This window comes from Quercus robur, chromosome 2 (genome assembly GCF_932294415.1).
Source record: "Quercus robur chromosome 2, dhQueRobu3.1, whole genome shotgun sequence".
NCBI classification, from domain to species: domain Eukaryota; kingdom Viridiplantae; phylum Streptophyta; class Magnoliopsida; order Fagales; family Fagaceae; genus Quercus; species Quercus robur.
Window position 1 is genome coordinate 72,650,881 of NC_065535.1, and position 23,318 is coordinate 72,674,198.

Genomic DNA, 23,318 nt, shown 5'->3' on the forward strand with positions numbered 1-23,318 from the left:
AAGTTAATTGATCCCTTACAAGTTAATTAAGGAACTCAATTTAAGTTTTATTCTTAATATATTATATTTATTAGTAAAAACTGTCTAAACTATAAATAAAATAGAAAAAATAGAAACTATCACAAAAGGATAACTAATCTTAAAAATAAGCTTAGAATATATTGGATTTGTATTTTTGTGAGGTTTAATTATTTTATTAAAGAGAATATTATATAAATTCTCACCAAAATAATGCTAATGACACATGTTTCGCAATTTTTTCGTAGCTTATTGAGATGGTAAGTTGCAATTGGTATCATTTCTTCACCTACCAACGTGTCTCTAATGATTTGGATTAGGGGCAATTTTTGGAATCTTTGAAAGGACTTCTGAGTGTTCACATGTTAAGAGTGAATATCTACATTCTCGTGGCTTAATTATCCTAAAAATCTTACCAACATTCTAATAAAGCCAAAAGTATTAATTACATTCCTAAATATCCAATTTGTCCCATATTACAGTCCTCTAGATGTTGGAGATATTATATTTGCTAATTATGCGCTACATCTAAGTTTGTAATAGACCAAAAGAAAAGGGCTTCATTTGATTGGGAGGGTGACAAAGTGGAAAGATAGAAAGTATGTGTGTAATTTCCATCCTCTCCCTTTTCACCCAAGCAAACATAGAAAAAAAATGAAAAACAACAACAAAGATTAGAAATGGGGCTCCTAATGGACTAATAAAAAAAAGGAAAACCCTCTTTTCTTTAAGCTTTATTTATGCATCTAATCAATCTTAGATTGATTAGAGGGATAGAGAGAGAGAGATATGAAAAAAAAAATAACAAAAGAACCAATTAGTTGCATTCCTTAGTTAAATACAATGGAATAGCTGTAATGCCTCTACAAGAAGAGGCCTTAGGAGGAAAATTTATAACTTGTTCACCTTTTTTTTAATGAGATTATAACTTGTTCACTTTGTGGTTACTAAACCTTTTTTTTTTACCTGCCATCCTAGAGTTTTAGTTTTTTGTGGTTACATTGGTAGTATCATTGGCAAAATGAGCAATATAAACCTACAGCATGTTGATAATGATCATCAATCATTGTTGAAGATTTTATATCTGAGTTGATTAAAAAATATATATATCAGAACTGAGCAACGTTGCTGAAAATAGAGAGAACAAACAGAAAAAAGAGAATTACATGATTTGAAAGCATCCCTACAATCATGAAAGCAAGTGGTTACAGATTTACACTGAAACATAAGGGCTTAACCCACTCCACTCTGCCCGTTAGACCTCTAAACTAGAGACCAATGTTACTTTCTCATTCAGAATATGAGGCACAATCTCTAACAATCATCTAAAATTTCATTCCTTGACATGTAGCCATGTAAACTCTAAAGTATTTAGACCATGAGCCTGACCTTAACTTCAGCATATCCTATGCATTATCAACTCTTTTAACACCTTATGGATGTATACAGCATATTTGTAGCTAGCAGCGTATCTGGAAACGGCAGTTAGTGAGAATTAAACAAATCCATGGTCATGAAATGGGGTACGGCTTAAGTTTTCCTTTTTTTTTTTTTTTTTAATACAAAATCCGCAGTCTTTATTGAGCTGTCTTGCGTACAATGTTATGCTAGAATATTCTTTTACAACCAAGTAACTGTCATAAACTGTAATAATTGTCTGTCATTTCTTTTTCTTGAAGATCTTCTGTGCAATTAGCCATAATGAAGCAGTAGTAACATTTCAAGCTGTAAAAGAAAACTGTAATTTCAGTAAGCATTAGCCGGCAACAAGACTTTTTTTAACAAGAAAGTAATACAATATTAATTATTTAATGCTTTCATTCCAATGATGCATTCAAACCTTTCTCATCGTATTCATAAACAAATTGATATTAAACAAGTAACAAGAAACTTCCAATCATTTGCTGTCCATGAAATTCTTATACAAAGAAGAACAATGTAGTAGAACAAACAAATCAACCATCTCTCTTTCTCTCTCTCAACAAGTTGTTATCTTTCAAGCTCCTCTCTGCTGCTTCAATTCTGCATAATTGAGATCAATCTCAAGATTTGGCCAAGTAGGAAGTCTAAGCTCCATATACTTTTAAGCATCCAAAGCTACCTCATTATACTACATCTCAACTTTGGTCATATTACTTAATGGTTTTGGCATACTTGAGAGCTACCAGCAAGAGGTGAGAAAGGTACCCCTCTCTTCCCACTACCCCAAGACAAGGTCCACAAGGATCCAAATTTCATTGATATATCCACTTTTCACTCACTTTTTAGTCTTCACTTCTCCATTTATATTTGCTTATTCCCTACATTACAAAAGCCTACTTGTTTGTTCAATGCATAAAACCAATTTCAGATTCTCACATATGGCATAGGAGTGAGATTTCAAAGCCAGTCTCCATTATCTACATCTTCATTCTGATCACCACACTCAAAATTGCAGTTTCTCAGCCTCCTGAGCCAGACTGCAGCCTTGACTTAAAAAAATTTCTGGCCTTAAATTATTCAGATCCTGAAGGAGAAGATTGAGGTGGATTTTTAAACAGAAATAGTTGTGGGTTAACATTTGATGCTAACCTTTATGCACTGGGAATGCAGGCAAATCAAACAGGACAAATATATATAAATTCCAGTGAACAAATAATTTGTCTGGATTCAATGAATAGTGTTCAAGGTGATATTTTTGGTTGTGGTGTTGAGAAGCTAACTAGAGGAGCTGGTGGCTGCTCTGACTTCTCTGTTGAAGATGTCACTAGTAGGATGGGAGATGATTTGAGGAGATTGAATGAGAATTGTGAACTCGTGAACTCTGATGGAGAATTTGAGCAGTCATGCAGTTCTTGTGGGAGGACTTGGGAAAACATAAGTGGAAGTGATTCAACATCTACCTATGCTGACTCCAAGAATGAAGCAAATATCTGTAGGTTTGCAGTGCTAGTGTCCTTAACAGCTAGTGGACTTGAAGATGAGAATCATGTCCTTGCACTTTATAGATGCATTGGGGCACAAAAGATTACTGGTAAGTAGGTTGGTGCAACATTGAATGAAAATAATAAATATTTTCACACAATTTTTGTAGTACCATATACATTACAAAATGATCAGTTCTAACTAATCTTGACAGAGACCCAAGCATCAGAAGGTAAAATCAAGAAAAAAATTAGCTCAGGTAATTCTTCACCCATCATTGTATCAACACTTACATTTTCAAAAATTGCAATTATCAGATGGTGTGTCCTTCCATCCTGACAGCAACAAACTTAAATGGAATTAGGTGTATGGATCCTAGTCGGATTTGGAAGCATTGTAGGCATTGTGGTGACAGTAGCTATTGCTAGTAACATCTTGACACAAAGAAGTCCCAAAGCAACCCCAGTACCAAAAAAGATGGTATGCCTTAAAACTTTCGTAAGGTGTGAGTTTTACATGGATATAGCATATGGGACATATTTATATACTAATTTAGTTTCTTCATGTAACAGCATTTAAAGATATGTTTCCACAAAAGCTTGCTTGTCCAAAAGTTCCTATCAAGGAGGAATATTCAGCAACAGATAATCTGAGTGAACTAAATTTCATTGGGGAAGGAACTGCTGGTGAGCGCATACATAGTGGCAACAAGGCTCTTATTACTCTCTCAAAAAAGCATATACACAAATATGAGTTATACATCATTGTGACATATCCTAAAAATTACATTCAAGTGATGTGATCATTACCACCATCTTCCCAGGCCTAGACTAAATTGGTTATGCATTGAGATCTTGATCCACCATATTATCTTATTTAGAGACATTTTTCTGAACCTTCCACATCTGCCAGAATGACATGGTGTCACAGAAAGATAGAGGCATATCCTAGTTATTTCTGTTTGATAAGTTTTACTTTGGCTTCTTCTCAAAAAAAAAAAACTTTAGGTTGTTCAACCCCCACTTTTTAACTCTGAATTTGCCAGACTGGGTGTGATCAGTTTGAGGATATTAAAACTTTGGATGTTGATATGTTTTCTGTATTGTATTAGGTAAGGTGTATAAAGGCATACTATCAAATAACCAGCATGTTGCCATCAAGCACATAATCGATGATGGGAAAATCCAATCTTTTGTCAGGGAAGTTACAAGCTTATCACATGTCAGACACCCAAACCTTGTTGCACTGATGGGCTGTTGTGTAATGGAAGATGAGTACTTCCTTGTCTATGAGTTCTACCCCAATGGAAACCTCTCAGAGTGGCTTTTTGGTATTATTAGATTTAACATGAAGTTTTACTTTCTTTTTACAATTTCCAGTCACAAAAAAGCTGATGAATATAAAGTGATGCACAACAGGGAAAGATAAGGTCCTGACCTGGATCCAAAGGCTTGAGGTTGCGATTGATAGTGCTAGAGGTCTTTGGTTTCTCCACACATATCCAGAAGGCTGCATTGTACACCGTGATATCAAGGTATGTCAGAAAAATGTAGTTCTATCATCCCTCCTAACGAGATCAATATGCATATCAAACCAAGAAACTACATGGTGGTGTGGTTTGTACATAATACTATTGAGATCTCTCTCCTTGGAGGTTTTTTTTTTTTGTTGATAAACCTCTCTCCTTGGAGTTGTTACTAATACTCTCTTATGGAAGATACCTACACTTTAGATATGGACCATAACAAAACCAACTCTCTATTTTTACCTCTAAAGATTCCATTGAACTAAGCTACTCAAGTTATTTTTCTTCAAAAAAGGCCTGCTAGTTCCCCATGTGCACTGAAATTTTAATGGCACCTTGATAAAAAGCCCACCTTTACAAAAGATGATAGTACTGAATTATAAGAATCGATTAAAAAAAAAAAAAAAGACATGGCAATATCTATGTTAGTTTAGATAAAACTTTGTTCCTTTTACAGTCAACAAACATTCTTCTGGGGGCAAACTTTGAAGCCAAGCTCTCAGACTTTGGATTGTCTAAGGTCATTGACATGGGTGAGAGCTATGTAAGTTCAGAAGTTAGAGGAACTTATGGATATGTTGATCCTGAGTACCAAAGCAACCACCGAGTAAATTCATCTGCTGATGTCTACAGCTTTGTATAGTAATTGTACAGATTGTCTCCGGAAAGAAAGTCATTAATTTGAATCTGAAGAAGCCAATGCCATTTGAGTAAAATGGTCAGTCATTGCTCCATATTCCCTTTACCACTCTTGATTTATCTTTGAACAAAGTTAATTAAGTTAATGCTATTGCTTTCCAGGCAAGGGTGCATAGCAGAAGTGGCAGATTTGCAGAGTTTTCTGACCCTAAACTTGATGGGGAGTACTCCACGGAAGCTTTTGATCTAACACTTCAGCTGGCTCTATCATGCACGTCACTTAAGAAAGAAAGACCATCTATGGAGCAGGCTGTTGAAAGATTAAAGGAGACCCTTGAGATATCAACAAGGGCAAAAGCCGGTGCTCCTCAAACTACGCCAGAACAGTCTTTCACGTCATAAGACAGAAATTCCTGATAAGATTTCCTAATCATACAAAGAATGTTTCTTGTAGAGACTTAAGAAGTGCCATCTGTCTAAATACCAAAACAAAAATCATTATGTTCCCGGTATCACCTATCTAATAGAAACTAGAATGGTCAATTTTAAATTTGTATTTTGGAACAATAATGAAGCATACAGTATGTTATAAACGTGTCAAGGAGTTCTTGAACCTCCAGCTAGCCTTGTAGTTAACGGCCATACGCTCTGAGCTTTTCCAACACTTTTGTCAAAATAGCCTCTTCCTTATGTTTCTTTCCTTTTGTCTTTTGTTTATAGATTATATAAAGCACACATATGACTGTATTCATACCATGTGGATGTGGTTTCAGTACAAGATTAAAGCTGGAATGCTACTCTGGCCTCAGCCTTGGCAGCCTTCTCAAAAAGAGCTTTGCCCCTTGTCTGCCACCTACTTTTTAGTAACTAATGTAGGGATGGGCAGAAAAGCACAAGAATGTTTAAAATTTCAGAGATCCACATGCCAGTTTTGAAAGTGAAGCAACTAATTGGTCACAAAATAAGGAGTAATTGTAAGATGTAGATAAGTTAATGTGTCAGACAAATTAAATCATAGCAATGAAGAGACTGATTTGAATTACCACCAAGTAAAAGAACTTTTCATACAAGGCAAAGTAAGCTATTTGCTCATGTATAGACAATAATAAGATTTTCCATTCATGAAATCCCACCCGTTGGTGCTGTTTCCCATGCATATTTGGCAGCATCGGTATGGAAAATAAAAGATATTACAGCCACGCTGGATTCTTCAGGGGAGTAACAACGGCCTTAACTTGCAAGTAGTTGCTAAGGCCATACATCCCTTTTTCTCTCCCATTGCCACTCATCTTGTTCCCACCGAAAGGTATTGCAGCATCAAAAACGAAATAACAGTTTATCCATACTGTCCCAACACGCAAAGCACGAGTCAAGGTGTTGGCAGTGTCTATGTTCTTAGTAAAAACTCCAGCAGCCAACCCAAATTGAGTTGTATTCGCCCTTCGTATCACTTCATCAAGAGTCCTATCATAGGTAAAAGTAATTTAAAAAGTCGGTTAAAGAAAGGATGGCTATTGAAATATGGATAACAATTCAAAGTTATGTATTAATGTATGCATAATAGAGTACTTGAATTTTAAGATGGACTGTACTGGGCCAAAGATCTCTTCCTTTGCTATCAACATGTTGTCCTGATTGGAATAAGGGCTTAAAATGTATTAGTTCCATGCCTCCCTTTATATCTATGCATTGACTCATTTTTCTTTTGGTTTGGTAGAAGTGATACCTCAACATTTGAGAAAACAGTGGGTTGAATATAATAGCCCTTGGAGCCAACTCTTTCACCTCCATATTCAAGCGTAGCACCACTTTCAATGCCTGATCTTATGTAGTTGAGGATCTTTTTGAATTGGTCACCATTAATCTATAACATTCAAAACCTCCATTAATCAGTATAACATTGTTGCACATAGACATGCTATTTAAAGATTTTCAGTTTGTTGTATTTTAGTTGGAGGGATAGGGAGAGTATTACCTGAGGACCTTGTTCAACCCCCTTCTTGAAAGGATCTCCAACTACACGTTTCAATGCACGTGCTTTTGCTTTCTCTATGAATTCATTGTATACGCTTTCATGTACAAATGTGCGAGATCCAGCACAGCAACATTGGCCCTGCAGATAACAGTCTCAGCACAACCTTTTTTTTTTCTTTTTTTTACCAACTTTCAGGTATAAAAACATAGGAAGTAAGTGTGCTTCTTATATTATGAATAACTAATAATAAGCTTTGAATGGCAAACCTGATTAAAGAACACAGCAGAATGTGCATGCTCAACAGCCATATCAATGTCAGCATCCTCACACACAATAATAGGAGATTTTCCTCCAAGCTCTAAAGTCACCTTCTTAAGATTGCTTTTTGAAGCCAGTCCAAGTACTATCTTTCCAGTTTCGGTTGACCCAGTGAAATCAAGCTGCAAAAAGAAAGCTTCACAGTTTTAGGTGTGTAGATAGAATTTGATTTGAATACAAAGATTTAAAAAGAAAGGGCAGTAAAAGATGAGGTAAATTTAAAATGAACGAATGTATATTTTCAATCTACAATATTTATCAATGCAGAGATCACTTTTGAAAATTATAAATTTAAAGCTCGTAAACTACCTTGTCAACATCCATATGACTACAAAGTGCTGCACCAGCAGTTGGACCAAAGCCAGAGATCACATTAAGAACACCAGGAGGAAGTCCAGCCTGTCAGGCCAAATGCAATATTTAAGAACATCAGAGTTAATCAAATAAGGATGTTTATTTGTTCCACTTTGTTTACTCCTATTATTAGAAAACTTCCACTTGGAAGCAAAAGTTTTCCTGGTGTGTATATATACAAAATTAAAAATTTTAAAAAAAAAAATTGTGATGTTAATTTATATATTAGTATCATGTCTGGATAGGAACTCAAAACCATATGTAACTTAGTGAATTTGAAATGCTAAAATCTGACAAACAGAGAGCAGAAACAGGATATATAATATAACCACCTTTTGTATTACACTGATATGAGATACAGTAACCTAGGCTGTACATCAAAGAACTTGGATATATAAAATAAATAAATAAACTTATACATGCATGTGCATATGTACACATGCACCCATGGAGAAGTATGCATCATAATTCTACCTCAAGGAATAGCTTTGACACATAAAGAGCAGACAATGGTGTTAGCTCTGCAGTCTTCAGTACCATTGTGTTACCACAAGCTAAAGCAGGCCCAACCTTCCAACAATATATTAGAAGAGGAAAATTCCATGGAACAAGCTGCCCTGCAACACCAATGGGTTCGTGCAGGGTCTGGACGTGGTAAGGTCCATCAGCTGGAACTGTGAGACCATGAATTTTATCTGCCCAACCTGAAGATTATAGTGATTAAGTCATAAAATGGCAACTCATCTACATAAGCAAGTATGAAAGAGAACTCATAAGATATTCATTTTTTGCAAGACATACCAGCATAATATCGAAATGTTCGTATCACCAATGGTATTTCAACATTGGCAGCCTGTTCATATGGCTTCCCATTATCCCAAGTTTCAAGTGCTGCAACTTCATATCTGTGCTTTTCCAGTAAATCAGCAAAACGATATATTATACATGATCTTTCCTGGACATATTAAACAATGAGTTAGAATTTAAGATAAGTTGAATCTTTTATATGCAGCAACATCCCCCAATTAACACACCAAAAAAGAGGTGATGAAAACGTTTGCAATCAAATAGTGACAGAGTAGAATTATCAGCCGCTTATTCCTGGGGATGTAGGCATACTGCCATATAATGTAAATCTCTAAATTGATTTTCTCTCCTCTCAATTTTCACTAAGATTGCTCAGAACAGAATTTCCCAACAACATCTAATCTAACTATAAATTGAAAGAACAAAAATTTTACATAAGGAGTCATCTTTGGCCATGGTCCCTCATCAAACGCCTTGCGGGCAGCTGAGACAGCACGGTTTACATCTTCAGTGTCACCTTCAGCAACATCGGTAATCACTTCTCCTGTCCTAGGATCCAGTGTCGGAAAAGTTTTTCCTAAAACCAGAAAATTTCTTCCAATTAAGTTTTGTCTCACAATTTCTTAGTACTGTAAGGAATGTAAAAGAGATGGTACTGAAGTTGTATGATATACCATACATATATAACAACTGCAAATTTTATGTATCTTCTACTTGTCATTAAGAAAAAAATCACAAAATGAGAGGCTAACCTGATGCAGCATCAACAAATTGTCCATTGATGAGAAGTTGAGTATAATCTATTTGAACAGTTGGTCTTATTGGTTCCTCAATAGCAACAGAGGTACTAAACCTATTAATGGCTCTTCCCCAGCTAAAGTAACGACCTGAAATTTAATTATTTTAGTCATGCATTCACTATGTCTCCAAAGATGTGAAATTTCATGGACTGAAAAAGATGCAAACAGATCAATATTAAACCTCAAATAAAATCATATCAACTTTGAATTGATGTTATTTATATGTAGTTTGTACAAACCCAAGTTAAAACTAGTTTGGGTTCTGCTTTATATGCAGTTTGAATGAATTAGAACCAACTCTTTGACTAAAAAAAAATAAATTGAATAAATTTGAAACTAGTTATGCTGTTCATAGCTGGCCCTATTCTATGACTTGCCAAGCCCCCAAGAATGGTACTAACTCCAGTTTTCATTCAATCTTTAAAAAGATGCATAACTAAGGCAAATTTAACTCAAAAATCGATCCTATGCAAGACCAATTCCCTTATTCCTTCTATATGATGTTATGAATTCTGTCAAATCAAAGGCAATGGTGTCTCTTGCCACAATCCACATTATTTTGGACCTTCCTCTTACATTTGCATGGTCTTTCCTACTGAACTATATAATCTAGTGACATATAAAATGATTTCTAGGTCAAAGGTTAATATATAAGACAAAATTTAGGTATAAATTCTTACCTATTATATGTCTACCTTAGGTCGTTATAATATTTATCTTAGGTTTTTAAAAAACTCAAACACACGATTGTATTGATCAGCGCTACACAAACAATGTTATCTTTCCTAAGGACAATTAAATTTAATGTAGCCATGAGTTTGAATTTAATTGATGAACCTAAGATACAATACCTAAGAAACTTTACATAAGTTTTACCTTAATATATATTGCAATAAATCTAGAAGCACAAAACTTTTTACAACCGTTGACATGATTTGTTTTGATTGGTACATAAGGAAAATGATGTAAGTGATAAACCCATATAAAAGTGATGATACTCTAATCACAACTTGTCACCTTAACAAGTTTTGAAACTCTTTGTTTAGTAGCCTATCTTGATGATATAATACATATAAACATATATGGTCCACTGAGCAACAATTAACTAGAAAAAAAAAAAGTACCTAGAAAAATAACTAGAGAGTATAAGTAAACTGTAATCAGAAACATTTCATTGAAAATTTTAACAAATCCCAATCTCATTTTTTCAGCATTTGCATTTGTTTTTTCAAAATCAATGGAAGAAATGGAGTTTGTGATAGATTTTTTTAATAAAAAAAATACAATAAAATTTCAACCTATAATGTTCATTTACTCCATGATAATTGCTTTTATTATTAGGCTAAGAGGTGGGGTTTGAATCCCAAATTTCTTATTTTATGACAAGAGACTTTGTTAATTGAATTAACTAAACCCACAGAGTGCGTAGAAGATGTGTAAAAGTGATGCTTTTAAAATAACTATATTTTTAAAATAGGGATTTAAGTTTAAATATTAGAAACAAAAATCGCATTAACGACATAATATAAATTATAATAAAATATATAGCCAAACGACACAAATTATTAAATTTAAAAGAGAACTTGAGAATCAATAATCAATCTTAAAAAATTAAATTATTAAATGAATATACTTATATACCTATCTTTGAATTATTAAAAAAATACAAATAAAGGACTAAAGCAGATTACGATTACAAAGTAAAAAACAAAATGGGTACAATAATAGTGAAGACTTATAATTAATCAATCTCAGCATAGAGAGTGGCTTGGCCAGACCCAAGTTCACCAAAAATGGCAGAAACTATCTAGTGGACCTGCAGTTGCATAAAATGGATGTGTCAGTGTCACACTGCAAGTGAGATCCACAGACCCATGGATCCTCTTACTTTGAATGTGTGACACCCATTGCATGCTAATTGCAATAAGTGCTGAGTGCACTATCTATACCTAGATACTGCCTCCAAAAAAGGATAGAATAAAACCTCTACCACTTATTAGCAGTGAAAATTATAAGATCACTGAAACCTAAGTAACTCACAACAATAAATGAAAACAATATTAAGATACAAACCAAAATTGTTAGAAATTTGAATGCAAGGCCTTCTTCAATTAAAAACAGAGTAAATCAACAAATTCAATTCAAAACATGAAAGATGAAACATCCAATAATCTTCTGTCAAAAAAAAAAAAAAAAAGAGTCAGTAAGTGCATAAATACATGTCTAAAAGTGTTTGAGAAGTGAAAGGTAGTGGCTTTAATACCCAAAGATCGTAGAGAACTAGTAGAAGAAATTGAAAGTATAGAGGAGAGGCTTCGAGTGGCCATGATGTGCACAAACTCTTTGAAAGGGTATCTAATTAAGAATTGTAATTCTCTAGTCACTGTAACTCTCACTCATCCACTTTGCTAGCTTTTTTTTTTTTTTTTGGGATATTTCAAAGGGCTTTCATTCCCTTTTGATATCCAAATTTAGAGCAGAGATTCTAGAGCACACCACATGGACATGGAATACGTGCGTGTTAAATAGAAGCTGACACACTTTTTGAAAACAGTGTTGGGTGCGTCACGCACACATTGATCCAGCCCACACAAGATTAGAGCTTCGGCTTGTCAAAAGGTGGCCGACAGGTAGCCATGTGCATGACTTGAACTTTAATTATTAAAATAATCTTAAGAATCTTAGGACAGTTTGGTAATATTGTTTCTATTTTTTAAAAATATGTATAATTAAAAGAAGTGTAAAATAGGTTTAATATTATTTAAAAATTAAAAACATGTGTTTAAACTTTGGTAACAAATCGTTTTTGGTGATCCTTGGAGTGATAGGCGGCTACAACAATTCTGAGGATAGAGCAAAGAAGAAAATTTGGTGTGCTAGAAAAGACAGCCGAGAAAAAGAGAGTTGTTCGTGCAAAAAAAAATAGTAAGGAGATGAAAATAATGTCACTTATGAGAGAAATAATTAATGTTTTTAAGAGCAAAGAAAACAAGAAAATTTTCATTAATTGTGAGACATTTATTAGAGGAGTTAATTTTAAGTTAGGTATAAACTTAAAAATTATTGTAATTGATTTGATAATAGTGTATTGATTTGAAGTTTATTCTATGGTTTTTCTCTTTAAAGAAATTTTTTTTTTTTTTTTTAAATATTTGTGTTATTGTATGCGATTATTATTTTGAACTAGTCACAAACCCGCGCGTTGCGCGTGATAAATTTTTGATTTATTATTATTATTATTATTATTTTTTATGATTGTGTTATTATTTTGAATCATTTTCAATGTATTACTACTTAAGCCCGTTCAATAGTTGGGCTTCGATATTGAATTTTAAATAATTTTAAATTCAAATAATTTTGAATAATTTTCAATATATTACTACTTAAGCCCTACCAACCATCATTTAACCGTCATTATAGCAAAAAATCATTTCAAATAACTGGTGGATAATATGAACACCCTACCAATAATATGAGGACTATTTTAGCAAAGCATTTCATTTTAGAGAGACCTGAAGAAATATTCCAGTTTGTGTGAACTTGCAATTTAATAGATAATCCATTATAATTTGGCAGAAACCAAAAGATAATATAAAAATTATTTTAGCACAAAAGAAGATAATATAATCTCAATTTTATAATAGCCATTTCATTAATTCAGAGTTGGACATACTTTACGAAATAATCTAGTTGTTGAACTTGAAATTTAATAGATAATCCGTAATCAACTGATAGAAAATATGAACAACCTACACAACCAAAAGAAAATATAAAAAATATTTTAGCATAGCCTTTTCATTTTATAGCTGTTGAACTTGCAATTTAATAGATATTCCGTAATCAATTGGTAGAAAATATGAACAACCTACACAACCAAATAAAAATATAAACAATATTTTAGCATAGCCTTTTCATTTTATTTATAATTAAAAGTTAGAAATACTTGAAAAAACAATCCAGTGTCAAAACATCTAAATTAATAGGTAACTTGTGAGCAACTGGTAAGTAAAATAGTAATCAAAACGGTGACATGTGTCCACATCATTGAACACCAAGACCTTTTTTTTTTTTTTTTTTAATCTTTTGATAAATGAACACAAACACTCACATGCAAATACACACTCAAACACTAAAAATATATATATAATATTTTATGTCATCTATCTATAGTGTCTTCTTGCTTGGTAAGTAAGTTCACACATGTATCATGAAGACCATTTTTCTAAGACTATTTGGAGATTCCTGTCTTTATGCAGTTCCGTTAAAAATTAAAATATCACAAGGTAAGACCAACCCAAAAACTTAAACTATAATAGTTTTTTAGACCAACCTCATTCTTTTTAATCTCCCTCCTTTTTTGCTTTTAATCTACCTTTGTTTTTACTCTTTCACTTTGTGTTAAAACCTTCCACTACCAAGCATGTGAATTTCGGTCAAAAATTCATTAAATAACTTATTGCTCCACAATTGATTTTCCAACTTCTATAATTGCAGTTAACACCTTCCTTTTGAATGAGATCAATAGACAAAAGACCCAAAACAATAGCAGTTTTATTTTTTTGTACTTCGAAATGTATTATGTATATAACCATGTTTTGAAGCTTGGCCTTTGGTAGCAATTATTTCACAGAATGGACCTCATAAGAAGACTAAATTACTGAACTTTTTTGAGAATCAACTAAATTATTGAACTTAATGAAGTATATAAGGCTACATCTAGGAAATAATTAATTAACCATGTTCTAAGGCATCAAGATGGTTGCTGAAAAATGTCGTAGACACTAATCTCAATGTTGATTTCTTTTTCCTTAGCTCATCGTGCTTAAATAGTAGTGACATGACATAAGAGGCATAGATTTTAAAAAAAGTATGCAGTTAATTAAAACTTCTCAATTTGAGGAAAATATTTCATCAACTTCAAAAATTCTTGAAAAAAATGTTCACTGAGTGATTTCATGATAACACATCTTTGTCTTTTTACACATATATCTCTATATCCTCATCAACTTCAATATGGAAATTTTCACACCTCAGCATAATCACCTAAATGTACAACTTGCCCTCAATATGAAAGATTTAAATAGTAATAAATAAAAAACAATGACAAACAAACAGAAAATAGTGTCAAGGTTTTCTTGAGAGAGAGAGAGAGAGAGATTGAAACAGATATTATATAAATCACAATCTAGTCTTGGATTTTGACATTATTTTTTATTTGAACCCTTATGTGTTACAGTGGCTAAAAATATTAACTCCATGAATCTTCAACAAAATATTTGTTTACAATCACAAACAAATCAAAGTAACCCCACATAGTTATGAAAATTTCACCTTCAGAGCATTGGGGTCTCAAAGGTCAAAAAAATTGATTGTATCATCCTTAAGAGGTCCACAACACCACTTGCCTCTCTGAAATTACAAAGCGCATATATCAAGTTTCATATGCTTTTAACTATGGCATTTATGAAATCAAGAACAGAGGACATTCTGTTGATGACAAATTAACACAAACCTTTGACTTTGATTAAAATTTTGGATGACAATTTTCTATTAAATTGAATAGAGTCAAACTAATCACATATAATGAATTAAACAATTGTGCATAAGCTATATATCACGTGGCTAGATTTAGAAGATTCATCCTAAGTGACACTTCCAGTGTCATTGTCATTGTTAACTTAAATTATCGAGTGGCTAGAAGATGCATTAGAAACATGTACTGCACTATCTGTCAGACATTTTATTAGATATTTTGCATTCAAATAGGCTTCATAACAAAATTCTTATACATGGGTAGGAGCTATTAGTTAACAATTCAACCATGGATACCTTTAGTTAATTTTTTGTGAACACATGGAAGAAGAACAATTGAATGTGAAACCACATGACAAATCCAATTGAAACTTCTGGTTTTGTTGCTGATGCCACTACTAATGATTATGGTTCTGATATTATGATGGTTTTATTGTTCTAAAATGCTCTGAAATTTGCATGAAATAAAATAGATTTGCGATGCAATCCTCCACTCTATTTAGCATTCTAGCTATCCAAAACAATTCCATTAAAATTTTATGAATAGGAATAAAATGGATAGTCCATCAATTAATCCAATTCAAAACACACGCTAAATTATAAACCAATCCCAAATCTAATCTTATTATCGATTATCATGGCTAATTTAGCACTTAGCAAACTTTATTTTATTTTTATTTTTTATCCTTTAGGTAGCATTCAAATTTGGCTTGATAGTCCTACAATACACCTAGCATTTTTACTAAAAAATACATTACAATTTTCCAGAAAGCAAAACATAAAGAACATTATAGTATTGCATCCCTTCCTCATTCTGATTGTGCGAGGTCTTTCATTGATCAAAACAAAGATAACATAGTCTTCATCCCATACCCACAATTATGAGAGGGGGAAATGCCACAACAAATAATTATATGATCACATAGTAATTCAACTTTTGGTTGTTCTTTCCCTTTTGAAATCATCCTATAATGACCAAGGCAATTAAAATAATAAACCCTAATTCAAGCATATTATAGCAACAAATACAATTTCAAAGACATAAGATTAAAATTCACTTTGTTAGAGAAAAAACATACAGGTAGCAAACCACTACTACCAATCCATATAAATCAAAAGACAAACTACTGGCAGTATTTCTGCAGCTTTTGTCAGACAGTGCACCAATTAAAAACCACCGCAACCATAACAATCATCCACACCATACCATGAAAGAGGCAGGAACAAAATGCAAAAAGGGAAACCAAAAACATCAAGCAAAATAATGGAGCACAAAAAGAACTGGGGTTTAGAGATACCTAACTGAATCAGCCAGGTTCCGTAAGTATTTATATATTGTGAGGAGAGGAAGACAGCAAGGAAGGAACTCAGATAAGCAGCCGTTACTGTGAAACCGTAGAGCAGGAAGGTGGGGAGATTTTAAGACTCTTTGGTTGTCCTTGAAACCGTTACTATGAAACCATAGTGCTGAAGCGTATCATGCTGTGCTTCTCACGCACAACCCTTCAAGGTTCCACGGTTTCAAAACTTTCCTTTAAGTTGAAAAGGCCTTGGGATGAGCTTTATGGTGGAAGTAAATAGATAAAGAGTGGGCTGGGATTTATTATACATATTTATTATAAGGCTGGGATTTATTATTCTGAAACTTATAAAAATAGTTTTAAAATTGTAGGTAAAATAAAAAATATATATATATAAAAAAAAAAAAAAAGGATTGGGATGACATGGCCGTTGACATGGCTCAACGTAAGCGTAGCGACATTAAACGCTACGCTTCAACTTTTAATAATATATAGATTATTAATATTAGTGATAATATATAGTTCAGACTTGACAAAAACCAGTGACATGAATTTGTTCATTTTGGTAAAAAATAAATTATAAATCCTATTAAAAAAAAAAAGTCGATTTTTCATCGGGTTTTTTTTGTCCCTATGTTTCATGTTTCCCTTGGACATATTGGACCAGAAATTGTCCCCACAAAAGTTAATTTGTTTTGTCTCTTTCTATTTGTCATACTAATTTTATCTGATTTTCTGAAGTCTATGATGGCCATTCACAAATAGTCAATAGACATTATATGCGATTTTGAGATGTATCTGCTCTCTAAAACATTACTGTCAATGTTTTGTCGTTAAGGTTACAATAATTGCTCACCTATAAGATACAGCTAAAGTCTATTCAGTAGAATGTAGACAAGAATTCTTTCTTTTTTTGAGGGGAACGTAGACAAGAATTCTAAAGTTTCGTTTCTAGAGTTCTTTTATAAAATTGTATATTTGACTAAATAAAGAAATTTTTTTTTTTTTGAATTCCATCTATTCCATCCCTTAATTTATAGATAATGAAGAATTTCAATTGAAAGACTCACCGTTTAATTGGCACTTTTCAAAATTCTATATCATAAATAACATCCACGGATTATATTTCAATATATCTCATCTTAATTCAATTAAAAAATAAATAAAAAAGTAGATTGATTTAATTGGGAGGATTATAGCCAAACAAGTCTTCTAAGGGCTTGGTCAAGTTTGTGGACTACAGAAATGCTTCTTCCCCCAGCTATCATGCTTGTAAAGAGAAAATTGAAAGTGGGTGTTCAATATGTGCAAGTGCATTTGTGACACTGAAGAAATTTGAGAATGTGATTCACTCCAGTCTACAGCTATGATTCACACAAATTTCATAAAAATTCCTAACTATTCTGTCATTAGTTCATGTGTCCAATATTTTTAATTGGTTCTTGTACTAGCTAAACATCCTCTCGATCTACAGAGAAATCAGGTTCAACAGGCTTAAATAATTGGGGCATCTTTAAGCTAGTAGAAGCAGGATCACCCCCCAGAACTTTCTTGTTAGCCCCTCTTCTTGTATTTGCAGCAAACTTTGAGGCCAGGAGTGTGACCCCAAGATGCTGAGCATTACTTACATTGTCCCCTGATGGTCTCTGTCCACTCTCATCCTCATAATTCCCATCTGCTAGCTCATCATTGTAGTTACCGTCTTGGTCATAAATTGACATATAGTAGAAGCTCTCCTGTCTAGCCAATTCCTTTGCCTCCTTTTTCTTCCAATATCTTCTCCAAGCTGCTTGTATTAAGCAAGCACCCCATGTCCTCCATTGGTGGGAGTAGTACCTGAATGCATGCTGAATTCTCTTGCTGTGAAGGCGCTTGAACTGACTTGCAACAAACTTAAGGTCCTCGGCTTGAAGTGCAAAAGCTTCGACTTCAGTAAGGGCTCTAACAGTCCGAGTTGAAGAAGGCAGGTTTAGACTAGAGGTTGGCATTAAGGCCCATGTCAGTAATTCCTCACCACAGAAGTCACCAGGTCTAAGGGTGATAGAGTTGAAGAACCCGGACCTTCCTCCATCAGTTGTGGAGCTCTCCAATTGTCCCCTAATGATAAACAGCATCTCATTTACTGGATCACCCTCTCGAACAATGTAGGTGCCTTGGGTGTTCAGTGATGACACAAGGCGTTCACATATGGCATCAAGAAGCTGGTCATCCATTTGTGAGAAGAATAGGACCTGCACAATGAAAATTGACATTTTCACAACCAAGGAGCAATTCCAACAGCAAGAATTTAAATGCTTGCCAACCATCTAGATCCGATTAATTAGCATAAAGATGGTAACCAAGGATGCTGAATTGTCCTATTGATGAAAAGCTAATTGGCCTATTATTATGTAACTGCTATTCATGAAACATGGCACTTTGCTCCATAGGATGCAAAAGTGATTGGAAAGGGGGGAGAAAACACATTTTGGATAAATAATGTAATGCTTAGGAGGGTGAACCATCACATTATTGCACTAAGAGGAGACTCCAGCTAAACAAAAAGCATGACCTGTTAATATATAGATAGGGTTTAGCATTATAGGCCCAAAGAAATCTCTTTAACATTCATACCAATCTCAAGCGCTTCATCCACTGGAAATTTAATGCACCAACATTCACAATGACATATGAACATAGAATGAAATACTGAGATAGACATACACGACGAACGAGTGCAAGACATAAATGCCGTTGAATTTCACGACGAAGGTCCAAGGGTAATGAACGCAATATGGATTCTTCATTAACTCCTCTTGTGGCAAACCATTTGTATTCAACAAACTGAAGAACACGTTCTTGCAGAACTGGAGGTAACTGGCGATGCCTCATCCACTCCTCTGTATCTTTTTTCTTAATCCTCCATTCTTCAAGTCGTACTGTCATCGATTGCAAATAAGTCTTCAACAAGAAAAAAGAAAAGTCTTATTAAATTATCAGTAGTATATGCACAAATGCTACCGCTGAAAATTTTGCATACTGATGTTTTGGACATTTAAATGTATCACAAGATCACGAAGCAATCATTAGAATTAAAAAAAAAAAAAAAAAATGTGCGACTATATATTGTTTTTGCATATGCAAGTTTCCGAATAAGTTCATACAGGTCTCTTGTGTAGGCAAATATTCAATGTTTTATATATGGGTAGGGAAAGAGGCTTCTAGATCATCAACCACAACAAAATTGAGTAAGAGCAGAAAGGAGGTAGCATATGATACCTGCATGTTGCCAATAAAAAATGCGAACAGAACTAAACCAAAGATGCATAAAACAATGCAAAATATTGTCTCGCCAAGATATGTGGTTGTCTCCAAAGTCTGTCCATATGAACTGCATAGAGGAAGATATCAGCATACACTACAAGGCATGCTAAACAAAATCATCTATTATCTTGTACTGTATGAGATGCAAGGATAAGAAAACAATTGCAGAAGGTGTAAATTGTATATGGGAGTAAGCCAGTAAGATCATCTGCATAACCTGTTTTCCTAGATGCTATAACTAAAATTAACTTCAACACAACAAGTAGCTTCTACATGTGAGGGAAAATATAAAGAAATTTCAAGTTCCCTTTTTAATTCAAATCAATTTTTGAATCTCATGGTTCTTCTGAAAATATAATTAAAGTGAGCTCCCCCAAGGGCAAAATGTCATTGTTGCAATATGTTATCGCAAAAAGGGGAAAGCAAAGCTTGATTTTTTTATTACTACAATTAAAAGACGCTTTGTGGCCACTTTGTCCAACATATTATCAGTGTCACAGAATGTCCACTCAGTTCTGCTAATATACTATGAGATATGATTAACTAATTATGATCGTCTAAATAATTTAGACTCAAAAATTAAAATATTTGGCCAATATTTATAAACACAAATGAGTATCATAAATCCACCTATTGATTAATAATCAAACTCAGTGGACAACCTAATGGTTGGCCAAAAAAGGAAAAGACAGCCTGAAGGGCATATTATTACCATCAATCCCCAGCCAAGGTATTTCTACCAATACAGAGTAAGTCAATTTAGCGCTTCAACGTGCTCACAAGTGAATTTAGATGTGACATAAATTCCTCTACAAGAAGCCAAAACCAGAATCCAAAGAGGTATTACAATATCATGAACTGGGCCTATGAAGGGGTGTACCTAAACCTCCTGCATAAAAATCATACCTTAGATTTCTCAAACCCCACCAAAGACAATATAAGTACTTCTCAATAAAACGTGAGGAAGCAACGTCATTAGTAAAAGCAGCTGCAAACATTCCAAACTTAAAATTGATGTCTTCGTTCTTTGGATCACAATTAGAAAGAACATGAGTGATGTTCAGCCAGTATTGTCGTTCAGATTGTTGCAAACTATTACAATCTAAATAACTAGGGAGACAACTCAGAATTCGTGACTCCTTGGCACACTCGGCATTCCAGCAGGAGAACTGCCTCCCTATAGATGATAGATACCATACAGCTCCCAATACCTGCACCAATAGTAAATGATGATAACCATTGAGTTTTAGAGACTATAAGGTAGAGGAAAATAGAAAACATATGTATATGGGTAACCTGGATTTCTTACATGACTGGCTAGCATGTAAAGAAGAAGATTGTATGCAGCTCCTGCCCAAGCAGTCCTGGCAACAACCCCTGTCGTTTTAATAATACGCTGATTCAAAGGGAAGATGAGAAATAGTCTCGGAATATATTGTATAAGAACAAAAAGAGCGAGAGTGTTGTTGGCATGATCAGCTCGGGAGTTTCTTGTTCCTGGAATTACTATCCAGATGATAATCTGCAAGGCAAAAGGTTACAAAATCCTCAAGTGCAAAAGATAAGAGGAACAACTATGTAATTGGAAACAAGACTCTAGTAACTCTATCATATCTATGACATGCCACAGCAACCAAATCCTCCCCAAATTAAACATCTATATAGATTCATAAAAGAATAGTATTTCTCATGAGATATATAGAAAGATTCATATTCTAGGACACTAGGCGAGGAAAATCACAGAGTTTGAACAAAGCTCGAATGACAAGAGTGCATAGTGATTTAGATTTTTATTTATATACATATGCAAGAAAAATTCACAGCACAACTCCATCATGGATATTTTACATCATTTACATGCTATTCCTCCCACCTTTCCTCATCCATATTGATGATTTGATCATTCCACTAGACTGTGACAAGCTGAAATTATACCTGATTTAGCCATACCTAGTTCTAATCAGTTGTCGACACCCGATTACCCAAAAAATTATTAGTAACAATTATAATACTTTCATAATTCATTACAAGTTTCTGTGATTCTTTCAAATTGCTCGTTTGTTATATCGATACATGAAATAAGTAAAGTGGCCATGTCTGAAAACCTAAATAAGAGATGAACCTATAAGATGTCTGGTTTAATTGAACTACACACATGACACCATCAAATAGTCACATATCTGAAGGCCATACAACCCATAGTCCTAAGCTTGGTCCTCCAACCACATAAATAGTACTAACTGTCAACAAAGTCAGCCTATGGTAGCCCTCACTTCACATTTGCTGAATGTAAAACTTCATGAATCTAGCTAGTTACATATAAACCTGTAACAAGTTCCAACCATACCTAACATCTTAGTTCTACTACACTAAGAACAACAACAAAGAATTAGTCACAAAACTTTTGAATCGGTTATAAATCCTTAACAAACTAAATCTGTGTTGGTCACATATATTTTCTAGGGTAAATTACAAAAAAAAAAAAAAAAAAAAAAAAAAAAAAAAAAACAATGCTCAAATTTTAAACGATATTTCAGACCTATTATGTCTCAAGTTTTTAACTTTGTCAATTAAAATCCTAAACTTATGAAACAATTTCAATTTGAATCTCCTGTTCGTCTCCATTATTTATTTTCGTTATTCTAAAAATAAAGCCTTAATGAACTTAGTATATACCTACGTGGTAACAATCATACACACTCACACGATAAACAATCAATCAAATTTGGATATCATATGTATGACATGCCTGTGGTATAGGGAGCGTGGCGGCAAGATCGATGATGAAATCGGACTTCAAGTACCGAACGGCGATCTCTCGAGCGTCCATGACGAGCTCGCCGCGGCCGAAAACCCTGGAACTAGGGGCGACAAAAGCGGTCCTGAACTTCATGATCATGTGGAGGAGGTAGAAGAGATCTGTGATGGAGCGAAAGAGCGTGACGGCGATGCTCAAGCTGGTGTCGGTGGAGAGGCAGGCGGGGCCGCTGACGGAGGGGAGGTAGAAGTAGAGAGGGTCGATGAAGAGAGCAATGAGGGAGGTGACGAGGAAGATTTGGTTCCAGTAGGCGACGATGTCGCTGTCTGGGTCGAGGATTTGGTATTGCCATAAGATGTAGTGGTTTGAAGGTTCGTCTGTGGCGGTGGCGGCGGCGGTGGAGTGGCGCCGGAAATGGCGGAACGTTGAGGTTGAATTGGAGATTATTTTATTCATCTTCCATGGCGGAGTCCGGTGGTTATCGGATTCCGCGGCCTAGAGAGAGAAGAGAGAGAGAGGAAGGAGGAGAAGATGGTAGTGGTGGTGGTGGTGGAGGAGGTGTTTTTTTTTTTTTTTTAATTTTTAATTTTTAATTTTTTGGAGATTTGAGAGAGTGGGGGTGGCGGTTGAAAAGTTAGTTATTATGGCCGTTGCGATATTCGCGGGAAACCGAGCAAAGCGCGTGGAGGTCGCAACTTTGCTGGGTATTGTGTGACGTGTCAACGTGGTGTAAAAAAGAGAGGAGATTTTGTTTGTTTGGTTGCTAAGAAAATTAGAGGGAAAAAACTTACTTCAAACGTGGCTAGGCCAAAAATAATATAGGAAATGTTAACATGCACTTTTAAGGTTTTCTTAACATGGGTCCTATATATTAAAAAAAAATGAGATAAATGAAATGAAAAAAAAAATTACTTGTAAAATTGAAAAAATAACATAAAGCTGTAAAAAAAAAAGTAAAAAAAAAAAAGGATAAAAAATTGTTATTAACACAACCCAATAATATTTTAGGCTTTTGAGTGATTTTCTCCTGACAGAGAAAAGTAACTGGGCTTTAATAATCTTGAGCCTAGTCTGATTTCTAATG

The 23,318-nt window shown here is 34.2% G+C and overlaps 2 protein-coding genes, 1 long non-coding RNA gene and 1 pseudogene across 4 annotated transcripts; 1 reads left to right on the forward strand and 3 right to left on the reverse strand.

Annotated features, from left to right (window-relative positions):
* The first annotated feature begins 1,209 nt into the window (after positions 1-1,209).
* Positions 1,210-5,488, forward strand: LOC126702907 (probable serine/threonine-protein kinase PBL1; annotated as a pseudogene).
* Positions 5,489-6,048: 560 nt separating this feature from the next.
* On the reverse strand, positions 6,049-11,843 carry LOC126714915 (benzaldehyde dehydrogenase, mitochondrial-like). Of its 2 annotated transcripts, XM_050415325.1 has the most exons (11): positions 11,604-11,842; positions 9,293-9,427; positions 8,975-9,117; positions 8,535-8,688; positions 8,208-8,437; positions 7,689-7,778; positions 7,328-7,501; positions 7,062-7,199; positions 6,813-6,950; positions 6,656-6,717; positions 6,049-6,550 (listed from the first exon to the last, which is right to left on the reverse strand). In XM_050415325.1, exons 1-11 carry the CDS (start codon positions 11,665-11,667, stop codon positions 6,277-6,279), a joined length of 1,602 nt encoding a protein of 533 aa, XP_050271282.1. In that variant the 5' UTR covers positions 11,668-11,842; the 3' UTR covers positions 6,049-6,276. The 2 variants fall into 2 exon arrangements, with proteins under 2 accessions (XP_050271282.1, XP_050271283.1); XM_050415326.1 differs by lacking the exon at positions 7,328-7,501 and having other exon boundaries at positions 11,604-11,843.
* Positions 11,844-14,487: 2,644 nt separating this feature from the next.
* Positions 14,488-16,514, reverse strand: LOC126714916 (uncharacterized). The gene is made up of 2 exons (XR_007651705.1): positions 16,171-16,514; positions 14,488-14,749 (listed from the first exon to the last, which is right to left on the reverse strand). It is a non-coding gene; the product is annotated as an uncharacterized LOC126714916 (long non-coding RNA).
* Positions 16,515-17,358: 844 nt separating this feature from the next.
* LOC126714917 (cyclic nucleotide-gated ion channel 18) lies at positions 17,359-22,788 on the reverse strand. The gene is made up of 6 exons (XM_050415329.1): positions 22,226-22,788; positions 20,786-20,998; positions 20,383-20,687; positions 19,432-19,543; positions 18,877-19,113; positions 17,359-18,404 (listed from the first exon to the last, which is right to left on the reverse strand). Exons 1-6 carry the CDS (start codon positions 22,688-22,690, stop codon positions 17,625-17,627), a joined length of 2,112 nt encoding a protein of 703 aa, XP_050271286.1. The 5' UTR covers positions 22,691-22,788; the 3' UTR covers positions 17,359-17,624.
* Positions 22,789-23,318: the final 530 nt, after the last annotated feature.

Coding starts and splice junctions, on each gene's coding strand:
- LOC126714917 (XM_050415329.1), bottom strand. CDS start 22,690: ATGAATAAAATAATCTCCAATTCAACCTCAACGTTCCGCCATTTCCGG. Junction 20,688..20,785: donor TTTACATGCTAGCCAGTCAT/GTAAGAAATCCA, acceptor CTATTGGTGCAG/GTATTGGGAGCTGTATGGTA. Junction 18,405..18,876: donor GTCTTGCACTCGTTCGTCGT/GTATGTCTATCT, acceptor TTCATTGTGCAG/GTCCTATTCTTCTCACAAAT.
- LOC126714915 (XM_050415325.1), bottom strand. CDS start 11,667: ATGGCCACTCGAAGCCTCTCCTCTATACTTTCAATTTCTTCTACTAGT. Junction 8,689..8,974: donor GGCCAAAGATGACTCCTTAT/GTAAAATTTTTG, acceptor TAATATGTCCAG/GAAAGATCATGTATAATATA. Junction 7,502..7,688: donor GTCATATGGATGTTGACAAG/GTAGTTTACGAG, acceptor TTCTTTTTGCAG/CTTGATTTCACTGGGTCAAC.